We start from the raw sequence: 19,944 nt of genomic DNA on the forward strand, positions 1-19,944 counted from the left end.
ATGATTGTGAGGGGGATTCGGAGATCTTCCTGTCTCCCTGCTTGGGGATGGCCATCCTAGCAGCAGAGACCCAGGATGCTGGCAGCACTCACAGGCAGCGCTGCTCCCTGGGGTCTCAAGGGAAGGATTCCACGACCTGAAGGAGCTGGATGAGATTTTAGAAGAAGGTAGAATGTATTACTTTTTTTTAAGATTTATTTTACTTTTCAAACAACTTTATCGAGATAACTTTGACATAAAGAAATGGTATGTGTATTAAGGTGTACAACTTGTTTTCATATAGCTGTACATTGCGAAAAGGTCACCACAAATTAAATACCTTGTCCATTACCTCTATATAATTACCCTTTTGTGTATATAGTGAGAGGATTTAAGATGTATCCTCTTGGAAAACTCCATGCACGTAGTACAGTATTACTGAGTACAGTCATGGTGCTATAGGTTACATTCGCAGAGCTTATTCATCTCACACGGCTGAACCTTCGTGGCCTTTGACGAGTACCTTGCCGTCTCCCCTCCTTCCAGCCCCTGGCAGCCACCATCCTACTCTGCTTCTTTGAATTCAACTTTTTGCAATTCTATTTATAGATCAGATCTTGCAGTATTTGTCTGGGAAGGGTGGAGCTTAAATGGAGAAGATACTTGGATGCCAGGTAAATGTGGGCAGAGAACACAAGAGAATTACAGATGTGACTGTGACTCCAGGAGTCCTGGGAACAGGAAGATCTGGTTGGGAAAAAAAAGCAAGTCTTCAATGGGGAAAAGAGGTAGATGAGTTGGGATGTGTGATGCTGTGGAAGGCCTTTTCTTTCATCCCTGAGGCAGTGGGGTGCACATTCATTCGTGCCTTTTTGGCTCCAGAGGACTGCGTGTCCATGTGCCAGGATTACCCTTGGCCATATTTGGTCTAATCATTGACCTTGGTAGAATGTGAGTATCAAGTTCTCAGAAGACAATGTTTGTTTGTTTTTGTATTTCTCTCCTAACCACTCACTAGACTTGTGACCTTGGGCAAGTCACCAAACCTCACCATATTAGCTTTTCCACTTTACGTTGATAATTACCAACGTTTCCCTTGCTTGCCTTAGAAATGCTTGGGAACAAAAAAAAAAAAATTTTTTTTTTAAAGTGTCAAGCAACTAACTGGCATAGTGCCTGGCACATAGTAAGCAGTTCAGTACATCATTTTTATTTTAGTATTTTAAATGTGGGGAGTTATTAGTCTCCCTTTGCCCCCCCTATTTCTAGATGTTCCTCATTTCTTTTAAGTTCTTATACAGGTGTGACCTTTGCTGTCTGAAATGACTGCTTTGAGAAGTGTAAATTATTAGAAAATACTTGGATTTTTCTACCTAGGCTAACTTTGGCCGAGAGTGAGTAGTTCCAAACTTTTTTTCCTAAGTATTCTTTTGGCTGCACCAGGTCTTACTGTGACACGTGGGGTCTTTCAGTTGCAGCCCGTGGGATCTAGTTCTTCCACCAGGGATCAAACTCAGGCCCTTGCACTTGCAGCACGGCATCTTAGCCACTGGACCACCAGGCAAATCCCAATTCGTTCCAAATTTTAGATTATTAGTTCTATTTTGGTCTTTCCCCTCTTCCCATTTCTATTTCTTTCTTTTGTCTTTTATCTCAACTGAACTTGGTTCTCCCTCTTGTTTCTTTGACCAAAATTCAATTAAGGAAAGAAAGGTAATTAGTGAAGGTGAAGCATTCTAAGGGTTTAATTTCCTCTTAGGGCATCAGCAGTACTTGTGGTTTACGTCACAAGAAGAAAAAGGGATATAACATCATTTGCTTGGGCCGAAAATAAGTCCAGTGTTACTAGTAAAATCATAGAAAATTCTCCTTTATTTGAGCATGATTCCAGCCTGATTTTTCTGCAGCTTTCAAAATTAGCAAGTCTCACTCCAAGGTATGAAAAGATAAGAATCTGGATTATTCATAATGAGAGTCACCGGGCTGCACCCTCATAAAAAGCAATTGCAGAAAACAGCAGGTTATTACAGTGAGTTCATAGATCCCTTTGATTCACTTATTCTTGCGTTTTTGACCCCCACCCCACCCCGTTTTCTACTTTGGAACCATGGAAAAGGACCGGGCCAGTGTATTTACTCATTTTTGGATACAGTCTGGTCCTTCCTTAACAAGGGGAAATGGATTTCATGCAGCATCCAGCTTAACATTTTAGACATTCTCTAATAAACTTGACTTCTGTTTTACTTCATTGCAATGCTCATGTTGCCTCCAGTCACAGCACCCCAGGCTGTGGTCTTGTCAACTCTCATAAGCTAGACAGGCTCAGGCTTGGGCAGTGCTTGAATGGAATCCTTCCAAACACAACTCAGGTGCCGGAGACTTGGTGGTGGTGATTCAGCGTCTGGCACTGACTCCAGCCAGGAGCAGCCAACCGGGGCCTCGGCAAGGTGGTTATAGGGCCCTATGTTAATAGGTGTATGGAGTAAGAGTATGATGGTGGGGCTTTTTCTCCCCTCTCATATAAGACTTCAAACAGACTCTGACTGTTTGTGGTCATTAAACATATTTCAGCTGCTTTTGCAAGAGGATCATAGATGTCCTTTTTCCTTTTGTCTTATGAAAATTCCTGACTTTGACCTTCTTTGGCAGGAAGCATCTTATACGCACCTTAAAATAAAAAAGGTTATTCATAACCGCAAGTGAATATAGGGTTTGCTGACCCTTTTTCTGCTTCCTAAGTTTCCTTTGGGGTGGGGCTTATAGCAAAATGCCTCCTTCTGTCAACAGTCTTGTGGTATTCCTGCGTCTGTGTCTTGTAGAAGCTGCGTGAGATGGTGTTTGAACGCTATAACGTGAATGCTGGTGAATCATGGCATGGTGCAAGAACACAGCTGCAGGACTTTGTTCTTCTTCCCAGCTTTTCTGAAATGTTTTTTAAAAAGAAGAAGGAAATGACATTTGTCATCTTTTCTTCGAAGAAAATACACTCTAATAGATTGCCTGCATTTCCATACAAACACAGACACACTCCCAACCTACCGGTACTCATGTCTTTGCATTATCTGTTAGATTTTAAAGTAAAGCAAAGGGTATATGACTATTAATGTCATAACAGTGATCGCCATCTTATGTATCACTTAAAGAATATGAAATCAGGGAATTCCCTGGTCGTCCAGTGGCTAAGACTGTGCTCCTGATACAGGGGAGCTGGGTTCAATCCCTGGTCAGGGAACTGGATCCCACGTGCCACAACTAAGACTCTATGCAGCCAAATAAAGAAAAATAAATATTAAAAAAAAAAGAATATAAATTCATATCAGTAAGGATTTGGGAAAACTGGCCTTGGAAGTAGATCTAGAGGTTCAAGCTGGTGTGGGACAGTAAAGAAATTGCAGTGGTCCAAGTGGTGGAGGGGACGCTGTATGGTGGCGTCATCTTTCCCCACGCCCACAGGTGGGGGCGACACTGCTCATGGCTCTGTCTTTGCAATTAGGACAGTGATGACGATAGGGAACTTTGACTTTTCCGTTTCCTGTCCCTTTTGGTCTTAACTTGAACACGTAGTTTTGGAGGGTTGTAGGAGTGGGATGGTCTCTGCTCCAGTTTTTTTTTTACCATGTCTGTCCAGCTGATACTTGCAGAGGCTGCGGCGCATTTGGTGAAAGCCATGCCCTCTCTAAATATTCACTGCTCTAGAACACGTTCAAAGTATAGGATGCTTTATGGAGCTGTCAGAGCTCTGAGAGTGGATGATGCTACATAGAACTTTTCTCTTCTAGGTCATTGATCCAAATCCAGTACCCCAGATAATGTAAGGCATTGCTCGTTGGCTCCACCTGCTTTCAGTGGGGTGGAGTCAGGTGAATCAACTGCCAGTGAACTAATCCACAGAGTCTACGGCTTTATTTGTACGTCACAGATTAAACCAAACAGTGACTGGTGAAAAGGTTCTCGGGTGATTTTTCACTGGTTGTTGTGACTTTCTATGTATTAAAGTTCTAATAGAGTGTGTTTTTAATTGTTATTTACTTATGTCACCAGTAATATGACTTGAGAGTCTGCTGTGGAGCTATCTTTCTTTGTGTATCTAGTATTTATACAGTCATTAGAATCAGAATTTTCCTTGGACATCTAATATTTTCATACTTATAATGGCTGAATTCCCTCTGTAAGATTAGCTAACTTTTACATTTTCTTGTGATAACCAGGTGCTCCATTTGTAAATTCTGTGCATATTGTTTTCTCGATTTTTTGTGACCCCGTGGACTGCAGCATGCCAGGCTTCCCTGTTCTTCACTATCTCCTGTAGTTTGCTCAAATTCGTGTCCATTGAGTCAGTGGTGCTATCTAACCATCTCATCTTCTGCCGTCCTTTTCTCCTCTGCCTTCAATATCAGGGTATTTTCCATTGTGTGAACTCTGCATCAGGTGGCCAAAGTATTGGAACTTTAACTTCAGCATCAGTCCTTCCAATGAATATTCAGGGTTGATTTCCTTTAGGATTGACTCGTTTGATCTCCTTGAAGTTCAGGGGATTCTCAAGGGTGTTCTTCAGCACCACAGTTTGAAAGCATCAATTCTTTGGTGTTCAGCCTTCTTTATGATCCAACTCTCACATCCATACATGACTATTGGAAAAACTATATCTGTGACTATTCGGACCTTTGTTGGCAAAGGGATGGCTTTGCTTTTTAATATGCTGTCTAGGTTTGTCAAAGCTTTCCTTCCAAGGAGCAAGTGTCTTTTAATTTTATGGCTACAGTCACTATCCACAGCGATTGGAACCCAAGAAAATAAAATCTGTCACAGCTTCCACTTTCTCCCCTTCTAATTGCCATGAAGTGATGGGACTGGATGCCATGATCTTAGATTTTACAATGTTGGGTTTTAAGCCAACTTTTTCACTCTCCCATTTCACCCTCATCAAGAGGGTGAAATTATTTTATTATATTATATTATTTCCTCTTCACTTTCTGCCATTATAGTAGTGTCATCTTCATATATGAGGTTGTTGCTATTTCTCCTGGCAGTCTAGATTCCAACTTGTGATTCATCCAGCCTGGCATTTCACATAATGTATTCTTCATATAAGTCAAATAAACAGGTGACAATATACAGCCTTGTCATACTCCTTTCCCAATTTTGAACCAGTCAGTTGTTCCATTTAAGGTTCTAACTGTTGTTTCTTGACCATATATATATATATATATATTTTTTTTTTCTTTTCTGCATTTTTGTTGGAGAACTCACTGCCTTAGAATGTTGTTGGCTCTTTGCAAATGCTTCTAGTTCTGTCAGCCACTGTCATTTCTTTTCTTAAAGTAACCCACAGACCTGCTTTTCATCATGCACTGGATGCTTACCGTATCCAGAGCAAGGGGGTGATAGAGTTTCCCTGCATACTCACTTCTGGGTAATACTACAAAGCGGTCTTCAAACTGGGTTCCATGATGAGTCTTCCTATTAGTATGGTCGTTAGTTGCTGGAGTTGAACCAAGATAGCAGATTAGGTGAAAAAGCTCTCTAGAGGACCTGATTTGTCTATACAGGTTGAAAAATAGAGGAGAGAACATGACTTCTTTCCTACTAAACTTCCCATATGATTTTTTATTGCTGGATTTTCTTCCTACCCAATCTGCGCAATGACTGTTGATTAGCCTGTGGAATTGTCTGAGAAACAGGTTTGATCTTGAGGGGTGGGGAGAATCTAGGAAAAGAAACTAGAGGAAGGGTGGCTGACTCAGAGCAGCCTTTGAAGCTGGAAATGGGACAGCTTCTCAGGCAGACAGGAAGTCACCAGCCCTTCTCCACTGGCCAATAGGGCATGTGCTGTCTTTATGCTGAGTGCTGAGAGCCTCCTCCTAGAATGAGATCCATTCTGAACAGCTACAAATGACCTGTGGGAAGAAGAAACCCATGTTCAGCATTTGCAAGTAGTTTGAAACAATTTCAGATAGAGGAGCACGTGGATACATTCTGTTTTCCTGTCCTAGTTCTTCCTCAGAAAATAAAAAAAAAATGTGTTTGAGCTTTAAGAATAGCTAATTAGTAACATCCTTGCATCTTAGCTCAATTCTAAAATTATTCTGGCCAACTGATTGAAAGCTCTGTTTATATAAAATTGTGTCCCATAGAATCTTCTGAGAATCTCAGATTACAGATAGCATTCTACAACAAGTTGGCAAACTTATCCTGTAACGGGCCAGGCAGGAAATTCTGTAGGCATTAATAGCCTCTGTCACAAGTATGTAACTCTGTTTTGTGGCCTAAAAGTAGTCATAGGTAGTACAGAAGCAGATGAATGTGACTATGTTCCAATAAAACTTTATTTGTGGATGCTGAAACTTACATTCCATGTTATTTTCACATCAAAAAATATATTTTTTTTTATTCTCCCAACTGTCTAAATAAGTAAAAACCATTCTTATCTCATGGGCTGAACAAAAACAGGTAATGGGTTGGATTTGGTCCCCAGACTAAAATTTGCTGACCCATGACCTCAAATGTCACAGTGCCTCATATATTTTTAAGACCTCCATGTGTCAGTACTGATTTCAAGCCTCATGATCAAGTGTGTTAGATTTTTTTTAAAAAATTATGTTCTCCATCTACTGGCTTGCTTTTATGTACATGCTCACGTTTACTCAAACCATATTTTAGGTAAACACATTGGTGTTTTGTAAAATATGGTAAACATGTTTTTGAATATCATCTACCTTGATCAACAAGCTAAACATAGTGTACCTCATAGGATGCCTCACCCCCAAATATAAGCACCCACTATGAACTCGAGATGTAAATAGCTCAAAAGTGGCAAACTTGCTTATGTAAAATGTAATTTGTAAATAACAGATGGCACTTATTTACTAGAAATGGGAGGCAGTGATGAGAATGAAGTCATCTGGAACCAAAAGAATGAAAAATGTATCAAAACTGTCCAGGTCCCCAGTTAGGATGAAACTCACTAGCATGCTACCAAACTCACAACCCAGCACCAGTCTCCCTGACTGTCTGTGCCCAGCGTAGGCTGTGGTCCATGGCGTGCTTACCACAAGGCGACTCCAACAGGTTGAGGCTTCGATGGCAGCCAAGAAAGAGAGGGAGGCAGTGTATGTCTTCTGCTCCTGTTAGCTCTCAGGGCGATTGATTTTAGCTTTTGAAGAATGATAAATAGAATTGTGTGCAGCTGGGCTGTAAGTGGCTGGCTTTATCAGTTGCCTCCATGCTGACATCTTCAAACTGTATCTTTACTGTAACCCACAAGCCTGGCCATCGAGTACAGCACCACATTATCCAGGGCCAGGGAATTGTCACATCTGTTCTAAAGGAATTGTTGACTTAACCCAGCCCAGGAAACTGCCACCAAGAGTCAAAGGTCTCCAGAGATTGTATGGGACCTTTTAAGTTACTTAAACTAACAGTAGGTCTGCAACTTGAGTCACAGTTGATCCCAGTGTTTCACAAGTTCTTATTTATTCATATTCTCTCTTTCTCTCCCTCTCTCTCTCTCTCTCTCTCACACACACACACAGTAACTATGTGTATCTTTATTTGGAAGCCAAAGAATCTACTTGTATCTTGAAACAATATGTCTTAAGAGACCTTTCTTCAGTCACGATTGAGATGCTGTTAAAAAATGTAAAAAATCCATCCTCATTTCTTAGCTGTGTTGGGACACATCTCTGAGGTTCATGCAGTAGAATCTGAGATGAAAGACATGAATCTGCTTTTCATGATTTTGGTGCATGGAACAGGTAAAATTCACTATCAAGTCAGCATATGTGGGTCTCCGATGCATCCAGGTCTCTGATGCAGTTTCCAAAGGAGATTCTACCTGTAATTCCCATTTTTTTCTGACACAGACTATGACAGTAAGCATCTTAGACTCTCCTCTACACATGGTAGATACTGGGGACTCGTATGATAATGATGATAATGTCAAATACATAGTCTCATACACAAAGGACTTATTTATCTTCTTTTTGGTGATTTAAAATCCAGATTACAGTGATTTAAATAGCATAGGAATCAGAAAAGCAAATGCCCTTTAATGACTGATTTCATAGCTCTTTATAAGTTCTAATAAATTAGGCTTTCACATTCTGGCTGAGACCTCAGTTGATTTTTTTGAAGGGTGTGGAATATTAGTGCTTTGCCCCACCTTTGTTCTCATACTGATGAGGAGGCCAGGGAATTATTATGGGATAATTCATAACAGTTCATGTCAAGATAAATAATTCCTTGCACTAGACTTGTCTCTCCATCCCAATATTTGAAGTTGTTTTCCCTGTTTGTTTGCATTTTGAGGATGAAATCTGCTGTTTAGTTGCAAAGTCATGTCTGACTCTTTTGTGACCCCCATGGACTGTGGCCCACCAGTCTCCTCCGTCCATGGGATTTTACAGGCAAGAATACTGGAGTGGATTGCCATTTCCTTTTCCAGGGTATCTTCCCAATAGTGCCAGTGGCAAAGAACCCACCTGCCAGTACAGGAGACATAAGAAATGCGAGTTCGTTCTGAGTTGGGAAGATCCCCTGGAGGAGGGCACAGCAACCCACTCCAGTATCGTTGCCAGGAGAATCCCATGGACAGAGGAGCCTGGTGGGCTGAAGTCCATAGGGTCACAGAGTCAGACACGGCTGAAGTGACTTAGCATGAATGCATGCATTACACATTTTCATCATTTGTTCTCTCTTCAGTAGCTTCATGTTCATACAAGATCCTCAGTCTTTTCTGTTCCTGTGCTTCTATCTTTAATTCTCTTCTTTGCTGGGGCTTTTGTCTGAAATGCTGTGAAAAGGCTGGCGCTCTTTACATGACTATGTAATTCGATATATCCCATGTTGGGTCTGAAAACTATGTTCTACACATAAATGACTTTTCCCTTCTTCCCAGCAGGAAAATTGCAAGGATTCCAGTAGCTAATTTTGAGATGTATAGAGCCAGCTCAGTAAACATTTGTTGAAAATTTAACTTTGAGTCCTATGCTTTCTTTTGTTGAAGTGCATTTATGAGAACATGCTCATATCAGAATAGTTTCTTTGTGTGTATGCACTTTTTTTAAGGGCACTTAATAGTATGCCTTTTGCTTAAATGAGAAGCTTATTGTGTAGATTCTCTGAGAACTGAGTATTTGAAAATCAAATTCCAGCTCTCCAAGTATTTGATGAAACATGGTAAATTATTTTAACAAATATTTGTGGCTCTGGAGTTGCCATTACTCTGATTTTCTTGCCTTGCTCTCTTTTGATCTTAGATGAACCTTACCTTTCTCCTCTTCCCCACCACGTCTTTCTCCGCACGTTCTTTTCATATTCATCTCCACACCTTCTGTCTGCCTTTCCAACTAGTAGCCAGACCCTTCTTTGCTTACCAGTCTACTACTCTGGGAACTCTGACGGTAGCAATTAAAATACATAACACTTCCCTTTCCTACATTAAAAAGCAGTAAAACCTTCATGTGAAATAACTAAGGGGACATATATAGTAGGAGGAGGGGTTCTTGCTCCTGCAGGCACCTTGCAGTGGGGACTATTTTTCTTATATGATATAAATGAAATCTTCACTCTGCCCACTTGTACACCTACGCATGTACTGAGCGTCTCCAAGGAGACAAGGAAACCCGGAGTCCAGTGATGGTGAATCCTCCTCAGAGACAGCAGGCTGGAGTCTCAGGCAACTCTCCCAGGCGTCTTGGCTTCCAGATGCCCCTCTCAGACAGCCTCTCTTCCCGAGGCTCTTGCAGGCAGTCTTTCTCGAACATGTCTCTCCCTTCCCAGACGCAGTAGCCCGTCCACTCCATCTGAAGGGCTGGTCGTGGTGAGTTCACTAGACAGAAGGCTGCTGAAGGGACAGTAAGGGTGGGTGCAGTAGGGAGCTGGGACAGGAGGGGTCCATCTTTCCCAGGATCTTTTCTTTGTCAGCCATTGATTTATCTGTGCTTCCATTTCATTGCCTCCCTCTGCACCTCTTAGACACAAAGGCACTGTACAACCTTCCGTGGCATCTTAAAAATGTTTTTTATGACCACACTACAGTCAGAAACTCAGTGTAGTGAGATTGTCCTTTGAGAAGAAGTACTCCTCTTGCTGATTAAACATTTTTAGTAATCTTTTCATGAGCATATACCCCGACCATTTGCATTGCCCCTCCCCTGAGCTGACTTCATGGGAAGTCCCACACCATCTTGCATTCCCCCACTGCACCCTGTGTCACTCTAACTTTTCTTGGAACTGTAAACACTGTTTTCTTGCATAAATGACATCTATTCCTCTTTGAAAAATGTACTCCCATCATAAGCCCATTTTTCACACTTTCTAAGATGATAGTGTCAGATCTTTTTGATACGTGGACCACATCTGAGTGTGAATCTTCCAGGCACAAATAATTATCATGTAGAAACGATTATTGATGTAATCCGCAGTGAATCTTGTCCTCTCTCTAAACTCCAAGCACATCATTTAACAGACCTTCTCAGCATCTTGTCTGTGTGCAAATTCTTGGTTCTCAGCTGAATTGACTGGGATGGCCTAACTTGCCATGTGATTTTCCAGCGAAAGGTCTGCAAACTTTTGGTTTCTGTTGCCACTCCTGCTGACCTGTTTGGAAAGGTGGAGCTAGATGTTATTCCTAATAAATTCTTTTGTCAGTGAATGACCTCACAAAGGTTTATTGGTGACGTATTTTTCTTTTTTGATTTGAGCTTTTTCTTTTTAATAGTACCTGGTGTTTTTTGTTGTTGTTGTTTGTTCGTTTTAGTTTTTGGCCACACAGCATATGGGATCTTAGTTTCTTGTGCAGGGATCTAACTCACGCCCCTTGCAGTGGAAGCATGGAGTCTTAATCACAGGACCACCAGAAAAGTCCCTTAATTTAAACTTTAGGAAAGATTGCTCAGTCATGTATTCTGCCCTTTGGAGGAATCTCCTTTTTTCCCCCTGGCATTAGCTCCAATTGCTAGCACCTCCCCAGTTTCTACCTTTAAGTAAAAACTAGCCCGTGGTATACACTCAAAAGACCCATTTGTTTTCAGCACAATTTTGTTCACAGGTGTATAAGGTACCTTTTGAGCTGACTTAGAGGTCAGACTGGCTTAAGTTTTTTTCTTAGATAGTCCATCAAGGTCACCTCGTTTTGATCTTCCTTCACAAATACCTTTATCTGCAGGGTGGTCCACCACTTACTTAGCTTTTCCTTTTTATTTGGACTCAGATGAGGTGAAAGTATTTACTTTCAACTTGAGTTCCCAAGCTCCCTCAGGAAGAATTGGAGAAGGGGGAAAGTACCTTTGAAAAGAGCCCTTTAGTGTCTCTGAAATTCCTGACTTTGCCCTACTCCTTCATGGTGTCTCTTTGCCCTCTTTCCCCCACGTCCCAAGCATTAACACTCTACATTGCATGTCAGATTTATGGTATTAATCAAACGTCTGTGCAGGTGGATTGCTATGCCCAAGGAATTGTGGATGAAATTGGCAAACTCCAAGAAAATGTATCCAAATTCTGGAAAGTTTTGCAACTTAGACTGATGGGACGTTTGATTTGCTGTTTTATTTGCCCGGAAATGGAAAAGTCAAAATCTCATCCTCATGTATCCTTCCTGGAATCCTTTTTTTGTGAAGGAGACCCTGAACCTATGTAGTAACATGAATGTTTTCCTTTTATTTTCCTTCCAGGCACTTCAAGTGGCAAGACAGCTTCTTCTCCATCAGCAGCAGCAGCAGCAAGTTAGTGGGTTAAAGTCTCCCAAGAGGAATGACAAGCAGCCAGCCCTTCAGGTAAGTAACAAGTCTTATTTTTTTTTTAAGTTGACGTTATACACTTTGGGATAGCTGATAAACCATTCAGAAGTGTATTGTGTTGAGAATTGCAAATCATGTAAGGAAATCTTCTGCAAAGGATAAGTGCGTTTTTTTGTGTGTTTGTTAAACAGTAGAGCATGACACTTTGGAAAGAAAAATTTCTGTTCGACCAACAGTTTTGTTGTTGGGTGTAAGAAAATCTAATGAGACAATTTAATCGATGGCTGAGTAGTTGTTGGCATGGGTGGCTTGTTAGGCTGTGTGGCTTACCAATGGGAAAAAGTTCCTAGTACTCACATATGTCACTCATTCTCTCGTGATCTGTCTATAATTGGGACACACACACATGTTGCTTCAGTGCAATGGTTTTCAACTGGAGTGCTTTTACCCCTCAAAGGACAGTGGGCAGCGTCTAGAGACATTTTCGGTTGTCACATCTTGGGGGGAGTGGGTGCTGCTGGCGTCCCAGGAGGGAGAGGCTGAGAGTACTGCTAAACCTCCTGCAATGTAGAGGTCAGCCTCCCACAAGAGAAAACTAGTCAGTAGTTAATATTGTCAAGAACTTATTTGACTTGAGGAAGATAGAGTATTTTCAATACACCTAGTAATGAGTGTAATACATCCTCTGTTCTTCTGTGGATGTTTCTCAGACATTTCTAAATTATTAGTAAAAATCAGCAAGCAGTCTGTATGTAAAGACTAGCAGCTTCTCATTTCAGAAGCTTTAAGGACAGGAGTTAGCAGAGTGGAAGGAGTGAGTTCACAAATATCTTCTTTCAGTCTTTGACTTGAAGCAGAAAATGGTCATAGACATTAGAGAAACTTAACTCGGAGTATCTGTGCTCACATGCAGGACAGGGAAGACACTTGCAAATACCAGGCAGCTCAACACTACTTTCAGAGTTAAGAGTGGGCAGCCCCCGAAATGGGAAGCAATATTGAGTTTCCCACACTGAACATTCTGGAAAAGAATTTACAAGTGGGAGCTGGTGGGTATAACTTGATTCTGATTAAGATGACCACAAGGTCAACCCAGAATCTAGCTTGGGTTGACTCTTTTCAGATCAGAGAGAACCAGTGTACCAGTCCCTAAATTATCCTGCAAAGATCAAACTTGACCTTGGACCACATGTTCTAGCTCTTCTCCATCTGCCTGTAAATTGTCACTGTCTAGGGCACATTCAGCATGATGCAGAGGCACTTTCTTGGCACAGTTGAATTACAGTGTGCATTGATTCCTAACACTTCTAAAAGCAGTGGTTTGGAGACCCACCGCCAACCCCTGTGCCTTTTCGCGAGTGTGAATGCCGGGGACACTTTTAATGAGGTCCAGTGCCACTGAGGCCCCATGTCAGGTGCTATAAGCTGTGCTTTGTTGTGGCGATGTCTTAAGAACAGCTCTGGAGGATGAAATATGACTGTGTTGACCTTTCAGCTGTGAGCTTATTTGTCAGGATTCAAATAAGTTGAAAGGATCAAACTGAACAGTTTCCGTAGTCAGACTGGGAATTGTGTTTCAGAGGTCAGCAGTGGAGGCCACATTGCAGATTCCAGAACATAGCCAATTGTTGGTACATATTAAAGTACTGGGGCATCTCCTGCAGACAGAGACACAATTAAAATTCTAATTTATTAATGTATACAGGGAGCTCGCCCAGCCTGTCACTCAGTGATTCAAATGACTGTCCATTCTTTCTGCCTCCCCCTCAGAGCCCTCACAGCCTGAAAAATACTATGACTCCTCTTGAATTTATCAGACCTCGAATGCATTGGGAAAATAACAATATATTATTGTGGGGGGGGCACAAAATTTTACATATAGTAGTGTTTTGGTTGGAGATCGTTTTAAAAAGGATGCACAAAAATGGTCTGATGAACTGCTCTTCAGTGTTGAGTTGTATTTTTTTAGACCAGGCTTATTTTCTATTTACTTTTCTTTTTTTTTTATTACATAAGGCCTTTTTAGATGAGCAAAGGGCAAGGTGAATGAAGTTCCTTTAGGGCTAAATATATGAAGTCAAGTTTTAGGGGATTTCCTTTGGAGGACATTTTCCCCTTCTTGCCTGTTGCAAGGTTTTTAGCCACCAGGAGAGTGTGACACAGAGAGCTTTGTTTTTCTTGGCAAAGGACGGTATCAAAACCAGCCTAACACATTCTGCTGAGCGCTCCAGTCTGTAGGAAAAGTACGGGACAAGGGGGCCATGTTGGGTGCTGAATTAGCTAAAGATGAGGTTTTGAGTCCTTTCCTGCCCCTTCAGTGGAAGAATTGACAAGCAAAGAAGTTAGACCAATTTTAAGAGTTGATTCAGGGGGGAGGGATTGACCTCTGTGTGTGTGTGTGTGTGTGTGTGTGTGTGTGTGTACACACCTGTGCATAATAGTCTGTGTCTCCTTAGCTGCCTGGTAGGGTCATGCAGATTCACGTAGTTTTATTCGATTGCCTGGCCTTCCACAAACAGGAAAAATTGTTACTAACCAAGGCCACATGGCATGTTACCTTGCTGTAAAAATACATATGTAGACTTGGTGATTCATGGAAGAAATAACCTTCATATTCAAATATGTCTTGCCGAGCCGTGTCCTTGCTGGGGCATCTCAGCCAGAGTGTCTCTGACATGAAAGGGAGATCCTGCAGCAGATCTTAACAGTCTCCTCTCTGATCTCTTTACCCTTCCTACCTAGACCTATTTTAGTGAATTTCAGATCTTCCGCACAGAGGAAGGCTTGACAGGGAAGAAGGATTTTATCTGCTGATAGCTTGAGGAAAAAAAAGAGAGAAACCCAAATCCCCAAATATACTGTGACTCATATTTTAAGCAAATCTCACACTTCCCTGCTTTATGTTTGGCAGCGCTCTCCAGTTTCACAGGCTGATGATACAAACAAAAGAAAATGGAAAGTTAAGAGGAGGTTATAAGTGGTTACTCGACAGAGATCACAAAATGTAGTCAAACATCATTGATTTGGACTAATTTCAGCAAAATGAGAGTAAATAAGCGAGACATGACACTCTTTGCAGATAACACGTACTGAACTATATCTGGGCTGGTCGTGTTCTTGGGTGACATTGTAGTTTATCGTGAAGACGTGAATCGCGTACAGATACTGCTTCTGAAGTTCTGGAAAAATATTCTACTTAGGAACCTAAATAGCTCCTTATTTGGTCTATTAATTTGCTTTGCAAATTTTTTTATGAATGGTATGAGTGAAAATTGGAAATTGTCCCCATCATAAATTCAGCCTCAGAAGGATCTGAATTAATTAAATGCAACTCAGCGAGTGTTAGTGAAACAGCTACAACTTGTGGGACGTCGGGCTGGTGATCAGAGATGCAGACCTGTCTAGGAGACAGACCCTGCCTGCAGGACGCTTTTGAACTGTGAAAGAATTAACCAGGTTTTGCCGCAAGAAGAAAATTGTATGTGAGTAAAAATAGAAGGCTTGCTTTTATAAATATTTATCTACTTCTGAAGATTGCTAAAACAAGTGAAATAAATGCTTAGCAGTGCAGGTGTGCTCATAACCTCGAAAATGTGTAATTTTACTGGCTGAAGATTAATTTGTGAGTAGATGAGCAATTTTATTGATCACATTTTGGAACTTTGACCACCGTTTCTGGGTAGTAATTCATTTGGGTTCTTTAAGCATTTTAGTTTTTGGCACGAGGACATAAACTGGAAGGAAATCAAATGACACATTTTCTCCTAAGAAAGTAAAAGTACATGTGTATTCTGGCAACATTCACATTAAGAAAGAAAGTAAACCTTGTGTATTGCTTACCGTGGAGAGCTGACCACAGTTTCAGGCCATGTATAAAGAACTTGAACTTGAAACCAGTCGTCTGATAGTTTTCTCTCTTGCCCATCCCCTCCTTCCAAGTTTATCTCATATGCAGGCCTTTCACTGGAAATAGGGCTGTTGAAATCAACTGGAAGGTCAGCCTTTTCATCCCTTTGGAAGCTAAGGATTGTAATGAGGACTCTGGCTTTTAAGTGGAGGAGGTTAAAATGCAAGATTCAGCAGGTGTTTTTTTAGCATTTTTATTTGCAGTTATATAAAACGTGCTTTAGGCAGCATTTTGCTTGGCATTAGTGTCACATATAATCTTAGTACCTCATATCATTTCCACGTTATTCACTGAGGAATAAATTGGTAAGAGGAAACCTTTAAAGGAAACTACGATTTTATGTGGTAGATAGTGAAATGGAGTGATTTTGAAATACTGACCCTTAAAAAGTATGCCTATGCAATGAATTAGTAAAGCACGTAATTCAGGAGAGGGAGGCAAATTTTTTTTTTAATGTCTGGAGTTTTCACTGTCTAGAATTGGTATCCCTGGCAGGAGATTGACAGGAAGTGTTGAAATTTTGGTACCTTTTAAGATTTTGTTATTACCACATGACTTTGGAGAATCCTAAAACCCCCAAAAGTAGGTTGTGATAAGAAACAATAAAGTAGAAATGGTGTTTTTAAAAAGTTATTGATTCTTTCAGATTATGCACACCTTTGAAAATATGGTAGAAACAGGGCCCCTTTCTAGAAAAATGCACATGCACACAGAATTTTGCATCATTACAAAGGTTTCATAAAGTTCAAGAAGTTCATCTGTTTGCCAAGGTTCAGTTATCTTCCTGGAAAAAAATTTTTTTTTTCCAAAATAGTGTTTTGTCCTTGGCCCCAAACCTCATGTGAGTTTTATTATAATGGGTTCCTTCATTTTTGCTATTTCAACTTCAGCTGTATATAAGGTGACCCTATGTCTGTCCAGAACGGCCCTAGTCTATGCCTGTTGACTGAGTGGATTTATTAATAACTCTGACTCTTGAAACCATCCCAGTTTGTTCATTTAACTGTATGGTACTTGCTTACACGTATCTGAGCGTTAAAATGTGTCATGCTAATATTTGAAGTGTAAGTGTATCTTTGTCACCACATGCATATGTTTCCATATGCAAAGATAATTACGGTTTATGGACTAGCTCCATAGCTATTTTGTAGCGTGGGGAGTATCATGAAACCATTCTATGGAGGAGAAAAAGTGGAACCTCAGAGAGGCTAAGTGACTTGCTGCAGAGCACACAGACAGTGACAACGCAAGGCTAAGAAGCCAGGTGTCTTAAGACTATAGGCACCCAGGATGTTACCTAGAAGTTAATTATTCCTTCTCCTTCAGTGTATATTTACTCAGCATCTACTGAGTGTTATGTTTTCCATCAATAAACACATTTATTATATTTTTCATATCGTAAGCAAAAATAAAACTGAACCAACGAAAACTAATTTCCACTGTAAATATGTAGATTTCAATTAAGAGACTAAGACTTGCATAATTATCCTAATTGTCGTTCTGTGGACGTGTATGCACGCACACACGTGTGTAGATATCACAGCAGTGAACAACAGCAAAGAAAAGTTATTTCTTATTCTCCAGCCTGAAGTGCCCTAAGAGCTTCCATGTGCTGGAACATGGAAATGGTATGTTATAATCATTGTTGGGGCAAGGAGGTGGGAAGGAACATAGGGGAAAAAAAGCATACTTGACTGGTCAAAAATGTGTAAATTGCTGACAAAATGACACATGTAATTAAGAGTGCTCCTACCATTTTACCTTGTGGTTTACACCTCTAGTGTTGAAAAAGAGAGCGACTCCCACCTCGCTAATTACCATTATCACTGAAATGCTAGGGTTGGAGTCATTAGTTCCATGTGCATTTAATTAGAGGAAGGCTGAAATTGGATTTAACTTATTACTTTTTCATGGATCACTTTCTTGTCATCACTTCAAATTGGATTGCAGCCCCAGGTAACTAATTATGAGAGCCACAGGATCAAGAGTGAAAAAAAAAAAAAAGGTAATTAGGAATAACACTGTTGGACCCTTGCTGGTCGTCCACTTGTGCTTCGGGAAAAGGGAGGGAGGGGGGAGGAAAAAAAAAAAAACAGTCCGAGCTGTATTTTGTAGTATTACAGATTAGGGAGTTAGAGGTATGGATGATTGCTGAGCATCATGGGAGTCTGTCACCACCCATCGTGGTTTCTGTGATATACAACTGAGTTGAAGATGTCAAGTCGACATGGTTCCACAGTCAGCTCCCTAATACCTAGATTAAACTTGTAAAAGCAACAGATTGCTTGTAGGTATGAGGCATCTCAACAACTGTGTCGTCTGGGGCCTTACATATATGATTACAACAAAGCTGTCAAGATGCCTCTGAGCCAAATACAGAATATTTTAAGTATGGGGAGTTAGAATTTAATGAACATATTAATGTTCCAGAAACATCATTCATATCTGACAGGAAGACATATCAGTCAGCACAGCAGTAAGGTTTAGGGTTTGTATATCGGGAATTTTTGTCAAAGTTTCCAGCCGACCATTTACTTAACTTCTTGTTTGTTCCCCAACCCCCGCCCCCCGCCCCACCCCAATGTTGTGGATAGGCTTGCTGACGTTCTGTTTCTCCTTCCGCCCCCATCGAAAATACTTTAAAACAAATGATATTGTTTCCATGTGCAGAGCAGAATTCAGAACTGCAGGCAATCAATTTTATTGACATCGTCTGAAAAAAATGTTGATGACAGTTGGAGGATGTGAAAGGATTGGATTTTTAAAGTCGCTGGTACTAACAGTGGCAAAAAAAAAATTGAAATGTAATCTCATTAAAAAAAAAAAAAATAGGCCTGTGAGGTAAACTCTCCTAAGAAGGGCATCTTCTTTGGTAGACTGTGATGGGATGGTGAGAAGTCTTGATATCAAGCCTGATGGCTGCCATGATGCGGGGAAGAAAACTTCCCAGAGAAGTGAGTCACCAAGCAAAGATGGCTCGAGTTTCCCTAAGTTGTTTAAAATTGGTTTTAATGTTCTGTTAATGTAAGCAAATAATCATGATTCAGTCTTGGGTGACTTTCAAGCCTGGGTAAGTGAGGCTGGCTCATTATTTTCCAAGGAGTCTAGGGAAGTGTAGACCGTGATGTGCCCACCCAGCAGAGGCCAGACCATGAATATTCCCGAAGTGAGAAAATTCTCTTCCTGGAATTATGAGTCCTTTTCCTGTGTGAACCTTCTAAGCAAAATCTCAAGAACCAAAATAGTAATCATCAAGTCTAATGCAGAAAATTAAAGCTTTTTTTTTTTTTTGGAACATCTTAAGTTGATTTAGAAATTTTGTACACAATATTCGTCTGTGGTTGAAAGGGGCCATACTGAGGTCAAGTGATGTAGTGTTTTCCATTTTTCCATATGAGCCTCACAGTGTGTGATAAAAGCAAACTCCTTTATTTTGTAAGTCTGCAGGAATTTCTGATGAAGTGCAGAGGTCACGTTCCCTGTCAATTTGAGTAGCCAGCATTTTTTAACTACTGTTTTTTCTTCCTTTTCTGTGTGTGTCTTTTCTTCCCTGCCCCCACCTCACCAGAAACCATGACACTTTTCTGACACATGAACAGTGAAGTCCTCCAATCTGAAACTCATTAGCACACAGCATTGGACCCTGTCCAGTGGTTAGAAAATTTCCTGAAGCCTAGAATAACAGCATTTGGTGCAAGTACCATGGACCAGAAGTGACAATGGGGGTAGTCGAGCTCCCCTGGCGCCCTGCCCAGCCAGGAAAGCCAGCTGACCATGCAACCCAGTGAGACAGAGGTCGTGCACAAGGGATGGGCCAGAAAAGTCTGGTCCTTAGAGAAATATGCTTCTGAAATCATAAGGCAATCTCTTTTTTCCCTTATGCTTATTATTTCAATTGAGTTGGAGGTATTTATCAGCATTCACTGCAGGAACATGAAAGCAAGCAATTAGAGAAGTGGGATAAAAACCAATTTCTACAGGATAATATTTTGTCCTTCTGTAACTGTTGGGTATTACAGAATCTATGGGTTTCATTCATTCATTCATTTATTCAAACTTTGGTTCTTGAACCTCATTATCCAGATAACAGGACCTAGAGGAAAGTCTTGCCCTAACATTAGAAAAATTATGCAATTCACCGTGGTTCAGAGTAATTGAAGCCAGGTTTTCAAACAGGAAACTGAGTCCCAGAAATACAGCAGTAATAATATTTTTAAAAAAAACAAAACTCAGATTGTACTTTCCAGGAGCCAGCTACTAAACAATGACCGGATGAGGGTAGATTCTATGATTATTCCCATTTTACAGACGAAGAAAGTA

The 19,944-nt window shown here is 40.8% G+C and overlaps 1 protein-coding gene across 12 annotated transcripts in view; it reads left to right on the forward strand.

Moving 5' to 3' along the window:
- Positions 1 to 19,944, forward strand: part of FOXP1 (forkhead box P1) — a 613,036-nt gene that overhangs the window by 449,699 nt on the left and 143,393 nt on the right. For all 12 annotated transcript variants that reach the window (XR_010662980.1, XM_065933291.1, XM_065933292.1 and 9 more), the window contains one exon: positions 11,652 to 11,753. Coding sequence is in view for 10 of the 12 variants with exons in the window: in XM_065933291.1 (XP_065789363.1) it covers positions 11,652 to 11,753 (102 nt within the window). In the remaining 2 variants the exon portion in view is untranslated. The remainder of the gene's footprint in view (positions 1 to 11,651; positions 11,754 to 19,944) is intronic.

Source organism: Muntiacus reevesi, chromosome 4 (assembly GCF_963930625.1).
Source record: "Muntiacus reevesi chromosome 4, mMunRee1.1, whole genome shotgun sequence".
NCBI lineage: Eukaryota > Metazoa > Chordata > Mammalia > Artiodactyla > Cervidae > Muntiacus > Muntiacus reevesi.